Source organism: Microcaecilia unicolor, chromosome 6, assembly GCF_901765095.1.
Source record: "Microcaecilia unicolor chromosome 6, aMicUni1.1, whole genome shotgun sequence".
Lineage (NCBI taxonomy): Eukaryota > Metazoa > Chordata > Amphibia > Gymnophiona > Siphonopidae > Microcaecilia > Microcaecilia unicolor.
In genome coordinates, this window is record NC_044036.1 from 91,935,755 (window position 1) to 91,953,064 (window position 17,310).

The 17,310-nt window shown below is 41.3% G+C and overlaps 1 protein-coding gene across 2 annotated transcripts in view; it reads left to right on the forward strand.

Moving 5' to 3' along the window:
* The window catches only part of NMNAT2 (nicotinamide nucleotide adenylyltransferase 2), a 120,445-nt gene extending 104,342 nt beyond the window's left edge, over window positions 1–16,103 (forward strand). For both annotated transcript variants that reach the window (XM_030207433.1, XM_030207434.1), the window contains 3 exons: window positions 4,653–4,754; window positions 5,179–5,246; window positions 14,403–16,103. In XM_030207433.1, coding sequence (XP_030063293.1) covers window positions 4,653–4,754; window positions 5,179–5,246; window positions 14,403–14,505 — 273 coding nt within the window. In that variant the 3' untranslated portion in view covers window positions 14,506–16,103. The remainder of the gene's footprint in view (window positions 1–4,652; window positions 4,755–5,178; window positions 5,247–14,402) is intronic.
* The last annotated feature ends 1,207 nt before the right edge of the window (window positions 16,104–17,310 follow it).

Below are 17,310 nucleotides of genomic sequence, written 5' to 3' on the forward strand. Positions count from 1 at the left end.
CCGTCTTACTATGACAGCTCCTGACCTCCCGTTCAAATTTCCTCTTTAAAGGTTCGGGCTGCAATCTGTGCAGCACTTGGAAATGGCTGTGTATAGCACAGAATGCACATTTGAGTAGTAATTAGCTTGTTGTACTATATTTGAATATAATTCCTGTTTTCTGCTACTGTGAATGGTGAAAAGCACGCAGAGCACCTTTGTTTATTTCTTGCTGAATACTGTAATCACTAAACCAACTACAACTGGTCAGAATCGCACGTTACTAGCACAGAAAGTTTTGTGAATCTGGTCCTAAGGAAGCATGAACTTTTGTATACCTTCATATGTTACAGGTGTAAAATAAACAGGGTGAAGTACTTGCCTGGATTTCAAAGTGAAATCTCTGTTCATACTTTACAGTGCCCATCACAATAACACATCAGGCCATACCACTTTTTGGTGCAGGTTAAAGTTTGCATTCTATTTTTTTTGTTTGTTTTTTTTTTTTAAGGTCACAAACTGAGTTTTAATAAAATCAACATGTATATATTTGTACATTCCACATACCGCATTACTGGATATGTGCACCAACAATAAAACCAGATCAGAACTCCAACAGCAAAGTTAAGTATAAAGTCGACCACAAGAAGCAGCAGCAGAATGCAAGGGCTACATAGATTGTAGAACTGGCCCCGTCATCACCCCAAAATATCACCCTTTCCCTTTTTTCATTGTAGCAGCACACTTATTAGAAAGGTATAACCTCATCCTCTCATTCTAGTCAGAAAAGTTCAATGGCAACAAACAAGCAAATTTTTTTTAATACATTTGATGTTTTAATAATTTATGGATAGAGAAAATCATTTATGAATAGAGCAAAGTGACCCGGTTGTCAAAGAGTGATTCAGTTATTGCCCAAGGATCACACTGTAGATGAACATAAATTGAAAGAAAGCAGACCAGAGCAGTTTCTCTCCCTCACAACAGCGACTACATGGAAATTTGTTTCCTTACTAATAGAAAAGTTTTGCGCTGTGCCATCCCTCATTTTTCAACAGTGGTGCACCTAGAGAACAGCAAGTCCTCTCTACAGTGTGACCGATCCACTTTCCTAAAAGTCTTCACAGTAAAAGCAGATTAGCCTGACAACATGGCTGGTTTAAAATCACCTCTTCCAAACTGATCTCACTTTGGTTCTGAAAAGAAATGTATTTGTATTTATTAACATGCTTCACAAGTGCTTAAATGCCAAGCAGAGAAAGCAGACAAGAAACTTTTAAACATGACTGAGCAAGGGTATTATTTCACAATACTGATACTCAATGAAATTTAACAGATGAAAGCTAAGAATTTTTACCTAGAGCTCAAAACAATACCATACTTCTGAAGGGAATGTTAATATTTTCAAATGGAGGTTGCAGCTAGACAATGTTCTCTTTGTTGGAGATGGTTAATGTACAAAATACAATGTTTAGCAATTATTTATGATTCCCATAGACAGGCTCTGAATCCACCATATATCCTTCATGCAGAAACAAGATGTTCTTTAAAAGAACAGTTTAAAGTAAAATACACTACAATAAAGATTTGCCCGTTGGGAAGGCCTCTGGCCTAGATGGGTTACCGAATGATTTTTATAAATCTTTCAGGGGAGAGCTTGCCCCCCCCCCTTTTAGCTGAGATTCTAAATGCGGTGCGTGCGGGTGAAGTTCTCCCTCCATCCATGCTGGAGGCCTGGATTGCGGTGATCCCGAAACCTGGTACAAATAGGATGCATTGTGCCTTCTATCGTCCTATATCTATTCTAAACTCTGATGTTAAAATTCTAGCCAAAGTTTTAGCGAATCAACTAGTAAAAGTTCTCCCAGAGGTTACTCACCCTGATCAGGTAGGTTTTGTACTTCATAGGCATGCTAAGGATAACATTTGTCGCCTGGTCAACTCCATGTTGCAGACAAAGCTGATCTACCGTTTTGTTTGTTAGGGTTAGATGCTAAGAAGGCTTTTAATCGAGTACATTGGCCTTTTATGTTTAGTGTTTTGCAATGTATGGGTTTTGGAGAGGGTTTTAGAAGTTGGATTCATGCCCTTTACTTGTCACCGAGAGCTTGTGTATGAATAAATGGAGGGAATCCTTCTCTGTTTCCTTTGACGAGAGGCACACAGCAGGGTTGTCCTCTTTCGCCTATGTTGTTTGCTTTAGTGATGGAACCTTTTGCATGTGCAGTACGTGCTAGTCCAGAACTTGAAAAAGGAAAATAGAATATCATTAAAACAAAAGAAAAAAACACAAATCAGTTAATAAAGTTATCCACATGCCAGTCATTCTATTTCCCTCAACATACATAGAGAAGGAACCAAAGAAAATTAAGCAGCAACTTAATTATGGATATATATCCAAATAGATATGCACTAAAAAAAAATGGCTAACATGCCCACAGAGTAATATACCTGAACCTGAGCTTGTTCAGAATAATGTAGGATACAAATGTCATAATAATAATAATAATAATAATAATACAAGGGTACAAAGCTGAGATAAACATGTCCCTCACCCAAGCAGAAATATGAGAAGATGTAAAAAAAATCTTAGCTGGTTGGGCTCATAAAGATAAATCTATTAACTGTAAGGGCCCTGTTTACTAAGCCACGTTAGCATTTTTAGCGTGCACTAAACGCTAGAGTCGCCAATATGTTCCTATGGGTGACTTAGCATTTAGCGCATCCTAATTATTAGCGTGCACTAAAAACGAAAATGCGCTCTTAGCACTGCTTAGTAAACAGGGCCCTAAATTTAATCAAACACTTGCAACCATGTGGAAGAACAAAAATCTGTGAAAACCTAGATTTTAGAGCCCATAAATATCTCCTCTCTATTTCTGAAAAATAGTTTTAATATCCAGTCTGCATCTGGTAAATTGCTGAAAGAAATCAGCAGAGTGCCCTGTTCTGAGTCCCACTCCAGAGATCCTTCAAGCATCTGTGTATGGTTTGGATTGTCCATTGACAGATCTTTCTCTACTCTCTCTTTCTTCTGTACCCCAGCGCGCTTCTTCACTGGTAGATAATAAATCCTAGTGATATGAGGGAAAGCCTTGTCTGGTACACCAAGAATCTCTAGAAGTATAAGTTTCTCATATCAAGTTAAGCTTCTTTGTCTTGTCTTTAAATCTCATCTTCCTTCATCTCCAACTTACTTTTCCTCCCTTCTAACCCCTTCATGTTCCCTCCGATCTACTTCTGGTAACTTATTCCTTCCCTTCCCTTCCTTCCCTTCCTCCTTTCAATATACTGTGAAACCAGTTTCATTTTTCTAGGACCCTGTCTGTAGATGTCTCTCCTATCTTCCATCTGTTCAGAATCCTCCTACCCTAAATTTAAGGTTTTACTCAAGACAGCCATGTTTAATGAATTTTTTGGTGCCTCTGCATAATTATCCTCCCTCCATTTTGTATCTGTAATCTAATTGCTTTTATTTTGTAAACAGCATAGTCGCCGTATGGACAATTTTCGGTATATCAAGCGCTGGAAATTAATTAATTATTCATCTTCATAGGTGGCGCATTCGATGATTGGCAAATTGTGAGCCCACTAGGGACAGAAAAGGTGCCTGCATATAATATATGTAACCTGCTTTGGTTGCACCCATAGAAAGGTAGTATATCAAATCCATGACCCTGACCCCTGCCCTTAATTTATTCAAATTTCATCATGTTTATAGGCATGGATAAAGTGTCTTCAATCAGCATATCATTAAAGGGTTCTTTTAGAAAGCCATGGTAGCGTTTTTAGCTCGCTGTAGAAATCGGCTAGCGGTAAACACCAAGATGCCCATAGGAATATAATGGGTGTCTCGGCGTTTACCGCCAGCTGATTTCTACAGTGAGCTAAAAACGCTACCACGGCTTAGTAAAATACCCCCTAAATGCCTGTAAGGCTTCAATTCTCTGGTCTAATCAGGCCAGTTTTCTGGTTTGTTGCTCCTGTGCTCTAGTCAAGTTGAGAGAAAAAGTTATTAAGTTATATACATAGCTAGTTATTAAGGTTTCTAAAGTGGTGACAGTAATCCAAAATGGAATCTAAGGTTATTATTGTAGGTTTGTTCAGCAACCATCCCCAATCAGAGAAGGTCCTGTAGTTTAACTGCTGTGGCTGGCGCAATGCCTTTATCCCCTGCTCAGGGGCTTTCAGTCCTAGATAAGGAAGTACCGGTAAGTTCACTCATTGAAGGCTCTGAAAATCCTGTTTCAGCAAACAGTTATCCACTTTCTTCAGTTGAAGCAGCAGCTATGGCCAACACATCCTCTGCTGCAGTCACTATCAGAATCCAAATCTGAAGCCAGTGGAAAATCATTCTCACACAGTTAAGATATGTTTATCCAAGTGAAAATATTTGAAAACTGTCCCCCATATTCATAAATATCTTTTTCAATTGATTCTCATATTTATTTTATATGATAACAGGTATTCAAACTGTTAACCTCTTTATGAAATGAGAAATGCAAGCTTGTACAGTCTGGGGGAGAGGCCTAGGAGCTACATTTATAGTAGAGGATATATATTTGGGGAGTTTGATACAATGTAACCCATTTTCTTCTTATATCCACAGTGGCAGATTCACTAATATTTGCTTTATCTTGGTTCTGAAACATTTTGCTTTGAATATTTTGCAGATGGAAGTAATAGTTGGAGATTTTGGGATTGTGGTAGTTCCCCGGGATGGGGCTGATACTGATAGGATCATGAACCATTCATCAGTACTTCGCAAGTACAAAGTAAGGATTCTTATAGAGACATGGCGATTCCTATTCCCATGACTTTAAACCTTGACCCTTATAAAAATTGTAGAAGCTTTCCTAAATGTATACGTTAATAATTTCCTTGTTAGGGATGTAGTTCCCTACTACCTTCCCATTCCGGTGATGTGTAGGCCTCTGGCTGTATCACCATGCTATGTGTGGTCCAGTTCATTTGTCTCCTGATTCAATGCAATAGAACTGAATTTCACCCTGCAAAACAAATAAAGGACATATGTTTTCTCTCTCAGATGAAGAGAGTAGTTTGAGCTCTGCTAGAGCTAACCCAAGCACTCTTTATTAGCTTTTTCTGTTGCCCATAATATTAGAGAGCTTTCAGAAGGCAAACATAAAGATGACAATGACCAAAATTAATTTTCTCTTTTTTTTTTTCTGCCAACAGAACAACATCCTGGTTGTGAAGGATGACATCAACCACCCAATGGCCACTGTCAGCTCTACAAAGAGCAGGTGTGTGATACTAGATTACTTTAAGGAAACAGATAAAGAGATATCAGTGTCTGTGGTGCTATTATTATTCACATACTTTTCCAGAGGTACACAGAATGTACCCAAACATACATGCACTGTTTTCTTTTTATTCAAACACTAGTAAAAAAAGGCCCGTTTCTGGCTGAAACGAAACGGGCGCTAGCAAGGTTTTGCGCGGAGTGTGTATGTTTGAGTGTCTGTGAGAGTGAGAATGTGCAAGTGTGTGTGTGTGACAGAGAGTGGGTGTGTGTCTGTGAGAGAGCGTGTGTGTATGTGAGAATGAGTGTGTGCGAGTGCATATGTGAGACAGTGAGTGTCCTTCCCCCCCCCCACCCCCCCCCGTCAGGTGTCAGTACTGGGGGGACTGTGGACAGTCATGAAGGCAGCCCCTACCAAAATAATGAAAGCAAGACCATTTGTATAATAATCACTGCATTCCAGAGAACAAAACGGAGCAAGTTCCCACATGCTATCTTTTGCTTTCTGTATTCAGTAGCTGACAGGCTTGCTAGACTTACCTAAGTGGCTGCAGCTGCAATACACTGAAAAGAAAGCAAGGAAACCTATGAGACCTAGATACGGCCATCCCCTTGGCCTCTGACGCTCCTCCCTTCTTCTATTTGACTTCCCTCCGATAGGTCCGTCATTCGGTGTGACACTCCTCCCTTTTCCTGTTTCAGTTCCCTTTGATAGGTCAGAGCGGTGCAGCTGTGACACTCCTCCCTTCTCTGATAGGTCAGGGCGGGGCAGAGATGTAGTGTGCTTAAAAATGGTTACAGAGCTTCGAACATACGAACTGTTGAAGCCTCAGACCGTGCTTTAGAACGTTGAGGGTGCTTTATATGTGCAGATGGGGCGTGGCCTACGGCCCAGATGGGCGTGGCTGAGACTGAGGGTGAGTAGTCCGAATAGCTTAGCCTACCAGGAGGACAGGAGTTCAGGACAGATGGAGTGAGCTTCAGGACATCTGAGGGGGGATTTTATTTATATAGGTGTTTATTGAAGTTCAAACATAAATGTACAACAACAATTTGAAAACTGTACATTGTTCAAAATGGAAGGAAGACAAAATTACATATTATGCAGACTGATCTTGCTTCAGTTTGGTTAGGTACAAATGGAAGGGATTCTATATATCGTTCTTACAGTTAACAACCACTAACAACCACTTGTTTTTCAGCCCTTTTCATTCCACCACCAATTCACTACTCTGTGCTTTCCATTTGATTGTTCCATATGAATTTGGAAATAGGTTACTGGCTGGAAAGCTAAAGGTCAGAACAGCACCCTCTACTGTGCAGGACATCAAGGGCAGGGGGTATAACATATTGTACTGCTGAAGCTATCAGAAGTCAGTTCATGGGCTTTCATAAGAATTTATATGCGAGGAGAGAAGATATAGAAAACTATCTAAGGAGTACTGAAATTGAAGTCTAAAGCTTGTGACAGATTGGGCCCACTTTGGGATTGGCAATTACGAATCTGCCTGTAGATAAGGCACTGGGGTTGGATGGCTCATCTAGTAGGTTCTATAAGATATTTTCAAGGGAGGTGGGTGGAGTATTTACTAGGTTATGCAACAACGTGCACCAAGAGAGGTCATTACCTCTCTCAGGGGCTGATGCAGAAAGCCACTGCAGGCTACAATAAGGTTCACCAACCAGGAAATCTAGGCATTGATGTTGATGATACTTTGAAACATTCTGCTCTGTGTGCAGCGGCGGCTAAGAAAGCAAATAGAATGTTAGGTATTGTTAGGAAAGGAATGGAAAGCAAAAATGAGAATGTTGGAGGAGTAGCCTAGTGGTTAGTGCAGCAGACTTAGATCCTGGGGAACTGGGTTCAATTCCCACTGCAGCGCCTTGTGACTGTGGGCAAGTCACTTAACCCTCCATTTCCCCAGGTACAAAAATAAGTACCTGTATATATGTAAACTGCTTTGAATGTAGTTGCAAAAATACCACAGAAAGGCGATATATCAAGTCCCATTTCCCTTTCCCTTTGTATCGTTCCATGGTATTACCATACCTTGAATACTGTGTGCAATTGTGGTCACCACATCTCAAAAAATATATAGTGGAATTTGAAAAGGTACAGAGAAGGGTGACAAAAATGATAAAGGGGATGGGACGACTTCCCTATGAGGAAAGGCTAAAGCGCCTAGAGCTCTTCAGCTTGTAGAAGAGACAGCTGAGGGGAGATATGATAGAGGTCTATAAAATAATGGGTGGACGTGAATCGCTTGTTTACTCTTTCCAAAAATACTAGGACTAAGGTGCATGCAATGAAGCTATTAAGTAGTACATTTTTTAAAAATCTGAGAAAATATTTCTTCACTCAACATATAATTAAACTCTGGAATGTTGCCAGAGAATGTGGTAAAAGCAGTTAACTTAGCGGGTTTAAAAAAGGTTTGGATAACTTCCTAAAAGAAAAGTCCATAAGCCATTATTAAAATGGACTTGGGGAAAATCCACTGCTTATTTCTAGGATAAGCAGCATAAAATGTATTTTACTGTTTTGGGATCTTGTAGGTACTTGTAACCTGGATTGGCCACTTTTGGAAACAGGATACTGTGCTTGATGGACCTTCTGTCTGTCCCAGTATGGCAATACTTAAGTTCTTAATGAGCAGTTTACCTGCTCATTGATGGCTGCTGTATGTTAAAAGGGTTTCTGCACTGAGGTTTATGCCTGCAGTAGACATCAGCGCACAGCATATTAAAATGCATGCTAAAGAGCCTGTTAATTAGCCCGCAGCAATGCAGGGCTGTGTACTAATGTCTACTGTGGGAGCTCAACGCCAGAAACCTACCACCAGGTCTGAGGCTGGCATACAGCCCCCATAGTCAGCATTGGCCCCATCTCCTTCCCCTCTGTCCCACTCAAGGTAGAATTTCCCTGGTGTCCAATGACCTTCCCAACTCCCAATGGGATTTGGACCAGCACCAGCCAGCCTCCTTCCCACCTCCCACCAGGACCAATAGGCCCTCCCTCTATCTTCCCTCATTAAAATTATCTCCCTGGTGTGCAGTGGCACACATCCCACCCCTGCCCCTGTTTTCAAACTCCCCTTGGACCCTAGACCTTGAATGAGGCAGGAGCGATTCTCACTCACTCCTGCCTTCGGCACCGTCTTCTACAAAATGGTGATGCCCTTCCCCTTGCAGTGCATTCTAGGATCCACTGAGCAGGGCCAGTCTGCCACATAAGGGAGTTTTTCCTTTATATAACATCCCAGATTGCACTGCATGGGGCAAGACACTGCCAGTTTTGAGATGACAATGCCAGAGGCAGAAGTAACTGGGCATAGCTCCTGCGTCTTTGGAGGTACAGAAATCTGGGAGGGGTTGGGTGCAGGTGGGGGGGGGGACTATTTCTGTCACCCTACCTAGCAGTACATGAGCCAATCATCACTCATACACTGACAGGTAGGATGACATTTTTCAGTGAGCTGTGGGATTACTGCCACGATTTTCATGCAACAGTAGTTTGCATGCTCTTTGAATACTGCATCCAATGGCCAAGTTTTAGCGGAAAGCTCATGATAGAAGCCATACGGTCAGCGGCTTGACCATAAGGATTTCCACATCGGCCCCTCAATGCAGTGTTAAGACATAACATGCTGCCGAAAGAGGGGAAAGCAAAGCACTTGAGCTGCATAGGCCTAGATGGCTACTGAATATTGATGCAAAAATCCTAGCCAAGATATTGGCCAACAAACTCTCTAGTGAAATCCCAGATTTGATCCACCCAGATCAGTTAGAATTTGTCCTGTGTAGACAGGCATTCAGTAAGATATAAAAAGAATGTAATAGGATATAAAAGGATCCACAATAATTCTTACTGTAGACTTGGAGAAAGCATTGTGATTAGGTAAACTGGAATCTTCTGATCAAAGTGATAAAGACATTGGAGCTGGGAAGAATTTTAGTGTGCAGGTAAACATACTGTATGAGAAGCCAGAGGTGAGGGTGAAAGGTAAATGAAGGTTACTTGGAGCCCTTTGCATTGGAGAGGGGAGACTAGGCAAGGGCGCTTTTTCTGTTTGTTGCTGTTTGCCATCTCAGTAGAGCTGCTGACAGAGGATTAGGAGTAATGGGAATGTACAAATCATTAAGGTGGATGAGCTGGAGCACAAAATTGCATTGTTCATAGATGATATTTTAGTATATAACTGAGTCTGAGGGAGTAGCAGGGTTTATGATAAATATGGATAAAACAGAGGCACTGAGAATAACAATGGAGCAAAGCGAGATAGTAGATTTGTAGACGTTTCTCCTTAAGTGGGCAAGGGAGTTCATAATTTACCTGGAGATTCAAATTAGTTACAACCTAGGGAAATTATAGAAAGGTAAAGAAAGGTAATTATAGTAAGGTGTTTATAAATATAAAAGGAGATCTGGATAGAATACATCAGAGGTATTTGTCTTGGTGAGAAAGAATTGCTGCAGTGAAGATGAAAATAGTACCGAGGATTTTGTATCCATTTTAAGTGCTACTCATTGGAGTGCTGAGGGAGGCATTAAGTAATATTCAAAGGTTAATCTCCCAGTTTGATTGGGGGAGGAAGATTTCATGGAAATGCTATATAGCAAGGAGGGGGGAAGCTTAGCCTAAGTAGTTGTAGTAGTATAGCAATGCGGTTAAAGTATTTGGAGGACTGCAGTTAGGAGAGCCAAAATTGACGATGAGATTAGAGCAAGCATGGTGTAGATCATGTGCACTGAAATATCTGCTGTGGATTTCAGAGGGAATCTTTTCGGTGTGAGAAGTATTGAACCCCTTTACTAAGCATTTGTTGGGGATTTGGGTAGAGATGAAGAAGATGATGGGTAAAGTTTAAGAGTCTATCAACTCACCTCCAAAGCCAATTAGACTTGAGCTGGTGTTTGGAGTAGGAAGGGAGAGAAGGACATTTGAGAGGTGGGAGTGCAAGGAGATAACGAGATTCTGTCATCTATTGGTGGAGGACCATTTGATGACATTTGAGGAGCTTCAAGTCCTCCAGTGGAAGACTTGTTTTCCTTGATGCAGTTGCTTCACTTTATAAGAAAGTGAAGAGGAGGAAGAGGGGATAAAGTCTCTTGAGAGCATACTAGGTTCAGTGAATAAATTACAAGAAGTGGTTACCATCTTTTACAAATTTTTAAGGGGGAGAGGGATTAAGAAGTTCAAGCTGGAGTGGGAAAAGGATCTAGGGGAAGAGTTAATTTATTTATTCTCAGTGCTTGCTATACTGCAAGTTGTCTATGGAGGCAGCTATGCGGTTTACAAGTTCACTGAGAAGAGGTGGAGAAAGATATTCAAAGAGGCAGGGAGAATATCAATTTATACTCCTATAAAGGAAAATGCATTTAAGATATATAAATGATATTTTATACCAACAAAAATTAAAATTATGTTTGAGAACATCAGACCACTGCTGGTGGGGGTGTTCTGAGAAAGGAACGTTTCTGGACACCTAGTGGACACCTAGTGGAAATAATGAGGGGTGTAGTGGGGACGGTAGTGAAGGTGGATCCTGGACAGTATTTGTTGGGGTTGGGATTGAGAAAGCACTTGAAATGACAGAGCATATTTACTGAGGATGGGGCTAGTTGTGTTTAGATGTGAGATAGTAGGGCTTTGGAAGGAAAGAGAAGATCCAACAATAAACTTATGAAAATCCAAGTAGGCACAGGTACTCTGGATAGTGCACTGAATATCCCCACTATCTGGATAAGTTCTAGGTCTTCCCTAATTCTGCCCATACTCTGCTGCAACACTATCTGGATAGTGTCAGAACAGTCTAAGGATATTCAGAGGCATTATCCAGATAGTGCCTCTGAATATCCTGGTCAGTGTTACTTGTCCAGATAGCAGGTGCTGCTATCCAGAAGTGCTTATGAATATTGACCTGATAATTTTGAATATTATCCAGTAAATTAACAGTTCATAAAGGGCCTGGTGTGGAAGTTAATGCCAACAAAGCCCATTCACTTTGAATGGGCTCCTTCTGCACTGCCGTGCGGGAACTGCTAGAACGGCTTGATAAAAGAGGTCCAAAGTTTGCTTCAGATATTTTGTAAGGTTATCAATAGAAATCAAACAAAATAAAACATGGAAAAGAAAATAAGATGATACCTTTTTTATTGGACATAACTTAATACATTTCTTGATTAGCTTTCGAAGGTTGCCCTTCTTCGTCAGATCGGAAACAAGCAAATGTGTTAGCAGATAGTATATATAAGAGAAACATCAAAGAATTACTTTGACAGTCTGACAGAGTGGGAGGGTGGGGGTATGCATGGGGACATCAAAGCATTTCATTGATATTCTAACAGGATGGGTGTTGGTAGGTGATCTGATGAAGAAGGGCAATCTTCAAAAGCTCATCAAGAAATGTATTAAGTTATGTCCAATAAAAAAGGTATCATCTTATTTTCTTTTCCATGTTTTATTTTGTTTGATTTCTATTGATAACCTTTAAGAGTGGACTAACACGGCTACCACACCTCTCTACTTAAGATATTTTGTAAAAATGAAAGTTGCAATAAAGTCACAATAAATTAAAAATAAAAATTACAGTTCACATTACTTCACAGATATTGCACTGAAGACAAAAATAGAAAGTCAAAATAAGACAGTTTCAGAGGCTGGAAATTAAACTCATGAAGTCATCCCTTATATATCAGTGGTTCCTAAACTGTCTTGCATCATGGTGCCCCTAGGCTACTCATTTCCTCTCAAGTCTCCCCACCCCCATCCAGGCCCCGCCTCCACTCCCAACAGCATTGAGTCTACTACTACTACTATTTAGCATTTCTATAGCGCTACAAAGCATACGCAGCACTGCACAAACATAGAAGAAAGACAGTCCTACCTTTGCTGGCAGGGATGCCTAAGCCCCAGTAGCTGAAGAGGTCCACTGCCTGAGGTTCAATGCACAAAAGGGCTCTATGGGCTTTTTACCGTTCGCGGTGGCAAGCAACAAAAATCACATGCTAAACAACGATCAGTATTCAACTGTGCATTCCGAGTGTTGCACATCAATTTACAAGTAATGCACAGAAAGGCCCACCTACCTTTAACGGGAGGTCTGCAGGAGCCATAGCAGGCAGTTCTTCATGTAAGCGATGGGATAAAACATCTTGGGAGATGGGATCTTCTTGGTTGTCCTGGGCAGGGCTGCTGGTAGACCTTGCAGAGGGCCATGGGAGACCTTAGCCATATTTCAGGGCAGGACTGTACAAGCTTCTATGTTCTCCCATGAAAGGCAGCAGCTTGGGGCTGTGTGCATTGTGTGCACACCCCAGCCACCCTCAGCTAACTTTGCACTGGAAAAATGCTTAAAAATCAAAAATCAACCCTTTCCTTCTGGTCCCATCTGTTTCGACTTTGCATGAAAAAAAAACTGAAAAAAAAGTTACTTACGGCTTTCATACACACAGCTTGTATGTGTGTATGAATGCTATGGGTAGCATATGCTATTCTGAGCATGCACACACTTAGGGATTGGCTGTTCTACACATGTGCAGCTTTCGAGCTGCTCGCTGTTTTTGTGAGCAGCTCATTTGCATGCAGTTCCCTTTGGGAATCGCTCACTATTTTCAACTGGGTAACTTTTACTGAGGATCTCAACGAAGACAGATGTTTCCAGGGACTTTCGTGTATCTGCCTCTCAGTGGGTTTATCTGTATGTTGTGGTATAAGATTATCACCAGATTCTCTGCTGCTAAGTCTAGAGGAGTAGCATTGAAGCCTATGACAAAATTATTATTTTCCAAAACTTGGTAGGTTGCTTTTCATTTAGTTATAAAAGATCCTAAATATAATTTCTTGCTCCAATTTCCTAAAAATTCTATTAATTTTATGTCATTTCTGCACAAGAGGATTCTTGATGTTGACATTTAAATTTTAATAAATATAGGAGTCAATATTAAAAGCAATTAAAACATTTGAGTCTTAGAAACGCCCAGGTTCCACCGTGAACACACCCCTGGCACTCCCCCTTGAGATTTGGAAGCACTTCTGGTGGACTTCAGAAAAAAAGGTCTAAAATAGGTTTTGAAAATGCTGATTTGGATGTTTTTGTGAGAAAAACATCCAAATGCAGACTTTTTGGACGTTTTCTCTTTTGAAAATGAGCCCACAGGCCCTAAAACTCCAATAGACCACCTAGTGGGAAAAAAACGGGACTGCTACAGATCTTACACAGAATCTGCACATGCTAGCAGAATACTGCACCTTGGTCAAAAGCGCAAATTTACCCTCAACAAATATGTCCAGCATCTCCCTTCGGTGTTCCTGCCCCTGTCCTTATCCCACCCCCAAGTTCACTATCTGCCCTTCTGGTGTCCCCATCTCCCCCCTTTCCAATATTGCCCCCTGTGTCCCAATCGCCACTCATTTCAGACATTACCCCATTCCGTGTTCCCTTCTACTCTCAACTTTCCAGAGTTACTCCTCCAGTGTCCCCCATCTCCCCTAGGTAGCATTACCCCCCACATGTCCCCAGCACCTCTCCCCTTTCCAGCTTTTCTCTCCCCTTTCTTCATTACCCCCTCCCCTGCATGTCCCCATCGCCCCTCCCCTTTCCAGGATTATCCCTCCATCGTATGTCACCAACTCCCCTCCCCTTTCCAGCTTAACTCCCCATGTCCCCACCTTCCCCCTTTTCCAGCATTGTCCCTGTATCTCTATCTCCCCCTTTTTCCAGTAGTGTCCCTATCTTCCCCTTTTCCAGTATTATCCCCTTGTGTCCCCATCTCCCCTTCCCTTTCCAGCATTATCCAGTGTTATCTTCCTTCCCCTTTCCATGCCCCTTGTCTCCATCTTCTCCCTTTTCCAGCATTGTCCCCTATCTCTATCCCCCCCTTTTCCAGTAGTGTCCCTGACTCCCTCTTTTCCAGCAATGCCTATTTGCGTTCCACAGTCCCTACCCTCTCCCTGTCCACCATTGACCCTCTGTATCCCTGTCCCTCCCTGCCCAGAATTTCTTTTCTGTCTCTTCCCATGTTCATCTTCTTCTCTGTCTCTTTCTGGAATGGGGCGTTGATCTAACATTTCCAGGTTTCACAATTTTTGTATTGCTAACTGAACTAATGTTGTAATGATGTTCTTCCATCTGACTCTGTTCTTTATCTCCCACAGACTGGCCCTGCAGCACGGAGATGGACATGTTGTGGATTATCTCTCTCAGCCGGTCATCGACTATATCCTGAAGAGCCAACTTTACATCAATACTTCAGGATAAATGCCAGGGCACAATGCTTAACCAGCATTGTTATGCCATCCTCCTCAGCCCTCCATCACATTCTTCCTCCTTTCTCCCTCATGGTCTCCTGGTTGAAGAATGGAGCTCCTTGTATCCATTTCTCTCTAACACGTTCATAACACTAAACACTCACAGCACAGAGGATCTTGGGTGTCCATACATGCATCAGTAACCTTCTACAGGGAATCTCCCCCTTTATGCTTGGAGGGTGCATTGACTTCAGGGGGATAAAGATCTCTCTTCCCAGCATGCTCCTAGGCTGCTATTGTCCATGGTGAGGCAGGAGCATTCATACTCTTGATACTTTTCCTGGGAGAGGTTGATTCTTGAGGTGGTGGTATATGTACTGTACAGTGTTACTGACCTTAGAGTAGTTATGTTCTTGGGATGAGGTATGTATGCATTGTTAGATACCCTGGATTACATATATTTTGGGTATGTTTATATATATTGTTAGTTGGGTAGATATATTTTTGGGCGGGGATGTATAAAAATTAGTGCTAGTAACCCGTGTGTAGATCTGTTCTTGATGTCTTTGTTTGATGGGGAGAGGGAGAGAAGTTTGTTGAATTCTGCTTTTGAGTTCTTAGAAAAAGCATGATAGTTTCTCGACTCCAGGAAAATGCTCTTCCCCCCAGTGATGACCACCCCTAAAGGAGTTAACAGGAATGGAGAAACTCTAATACAAAATGTCCTGCCTACATGTCCCATCCTACCCATAGAGAGAGCTGTTGATGCTGCCTATACCCCCTCTCTCTTTTCTTACACCTCCATACTGTAAAGCTCCTGCTGTGGCCCTAACCTATCAAGTTTTGAGGCTTTTGAATAAAAGAGCCTCAGTGCTCTGTGCCATTGATCTAAGAGCAACCATGAGAGTAGACCAGCAGTTTGGATCTCATGAACTGCTGCATGCCTCACTAGTGACACACTTCTTTTGTGCTTTCATGTCAATGGCTCTGTTATTTGTAATACCTAGTAATGAATTTCTAGAGGGAACTGGAGCAGAAAGCAGAAAGGGAATGGGAAGGTAATTGGCTACCTGACAGAAAACACAAATTCCATTTAGAGAACTAAAAGGAGAACATTGATTTTAAACCTTTATCATGTTGGACAGACTGGATGGACCATACAGGTCTTTATCTGCTGTCATTTACTATGTAAACCAGCCAACCACTTGGCCAAGGTCGAATCCTGGCACAGCTCTTGACATTATGGCTCCTTATTTCTTTGTTCTAAAATCTTATGTCAAAAATGATTAGGTAGTCTCAGTACTAAAAAAGAAATAGGCTTCAACAATGGGGTTATGCTTGACCAAAGACCAAATAAATAAAAATTGCATCATGATATATTAATTTTTGGGTAAGTTCCATAAAACATATTACCTGCAGGGTTAAACCTTGTCAGGCCTGACAGGCACAAAAATCCTTCTGATGAGCAACACTTTGAAAGAAATATAACTGAACTCTGCATCCACATTATTCCACTTTCCTAGCAAACCACTATTGCTGCATTCATATCAAAAAAAGCTATGTAGCTATAAGCTGTTCAAGGGCCTCTTTTACAAAGCCGTGCTAGTGATTCCCAGTACAGCAAATGAGAGTAAGCCCATTCAGTTCCTATGAGCTTCCTCTCATTTGCTGCACGGCTTAATAAAAGAATCCCCACATGTCTTAATTGCACATCCGAACATATTCTTTCAAAAATGCCTTTTTGGCATTTGGCTCAAACCTCAAGTGTACCAGTAAAGCAACTTGTCATCCTGTTGGAACAAGTGATACATGCAGCCAAACAAGCAAGTATTGTATATGTAAACACATTTAGACTTTATAGCAGATATCCTTTAGGGCCTATAGGATCAGACAAACTCAGAATTCACTTTACCATGAAGCACTAGTAAAATAAATTAACATTAGAGTGAGGCAAGCATAAATAATACCATTGTAAATTATTACATCACGTAACATTGACCAAAAACAAACCAAAACCTGAAGTGCTATAGTCAAAACCATTCTTCAGCAAATCATTCTACATCATGCAGTAGATAGGCATCTGTGCATTTTTTTGTAAGAAAGTATTGTGAAAACATATCAAGAGAAAGTGAACTTTCAGGTTTTTGTCAGATGTGAAAAAATCCTATGTGTCCTGGGTAAGGTATAAGTATGCATTGGTTATATATATGTGCAATATCTGGCTAGTTGCCTGCACATATTCTGCCTGGATAAGAAGCTGATTTATCAGTTCATTGTGGACCTCTAAAGAACCTGTATGGATATGTGATTTTTGTTATGGAGGAGGAAAGGAGGAGATAGCAGTTTCTTCTTGCTTTTTTAGGCTTCCAACTCAGAACCAGGGCTAGGATCTAGTGCCATGAGCCTTTATTTGCAGCTACCTGGGGAGTTTATTCCCCTATTAAGTGTAGTCCAGCCATTGTAATGGCAGTCCTTGGCTGGGAGCTATGCACCAGGGCTGCTTCTACATCCCAGCAACCATGTGTTCTAAACACAGTCACTGTATGGCCCCTTTGCTCAATGACTCTGGCTCCCTTCTTCCAGAGGCTGTGAACACTTCCAACCCAGGAAGCAGAAACCTAAACTGGGAATTGAACCCATGACCCTTCACATGGCACTAAGAAGCATGTCACTGAGCCGTCAGTCTCTCCTGAAAGCCCCAATAATACATTTTCAGTGAACTTACAGAACAGCACTGCACTTTTGAGTTAATGTAAGAATTTTTATGTTTGAGGTCTGATAAATATTGCCACTTACACTTAATTTATTTTATGAA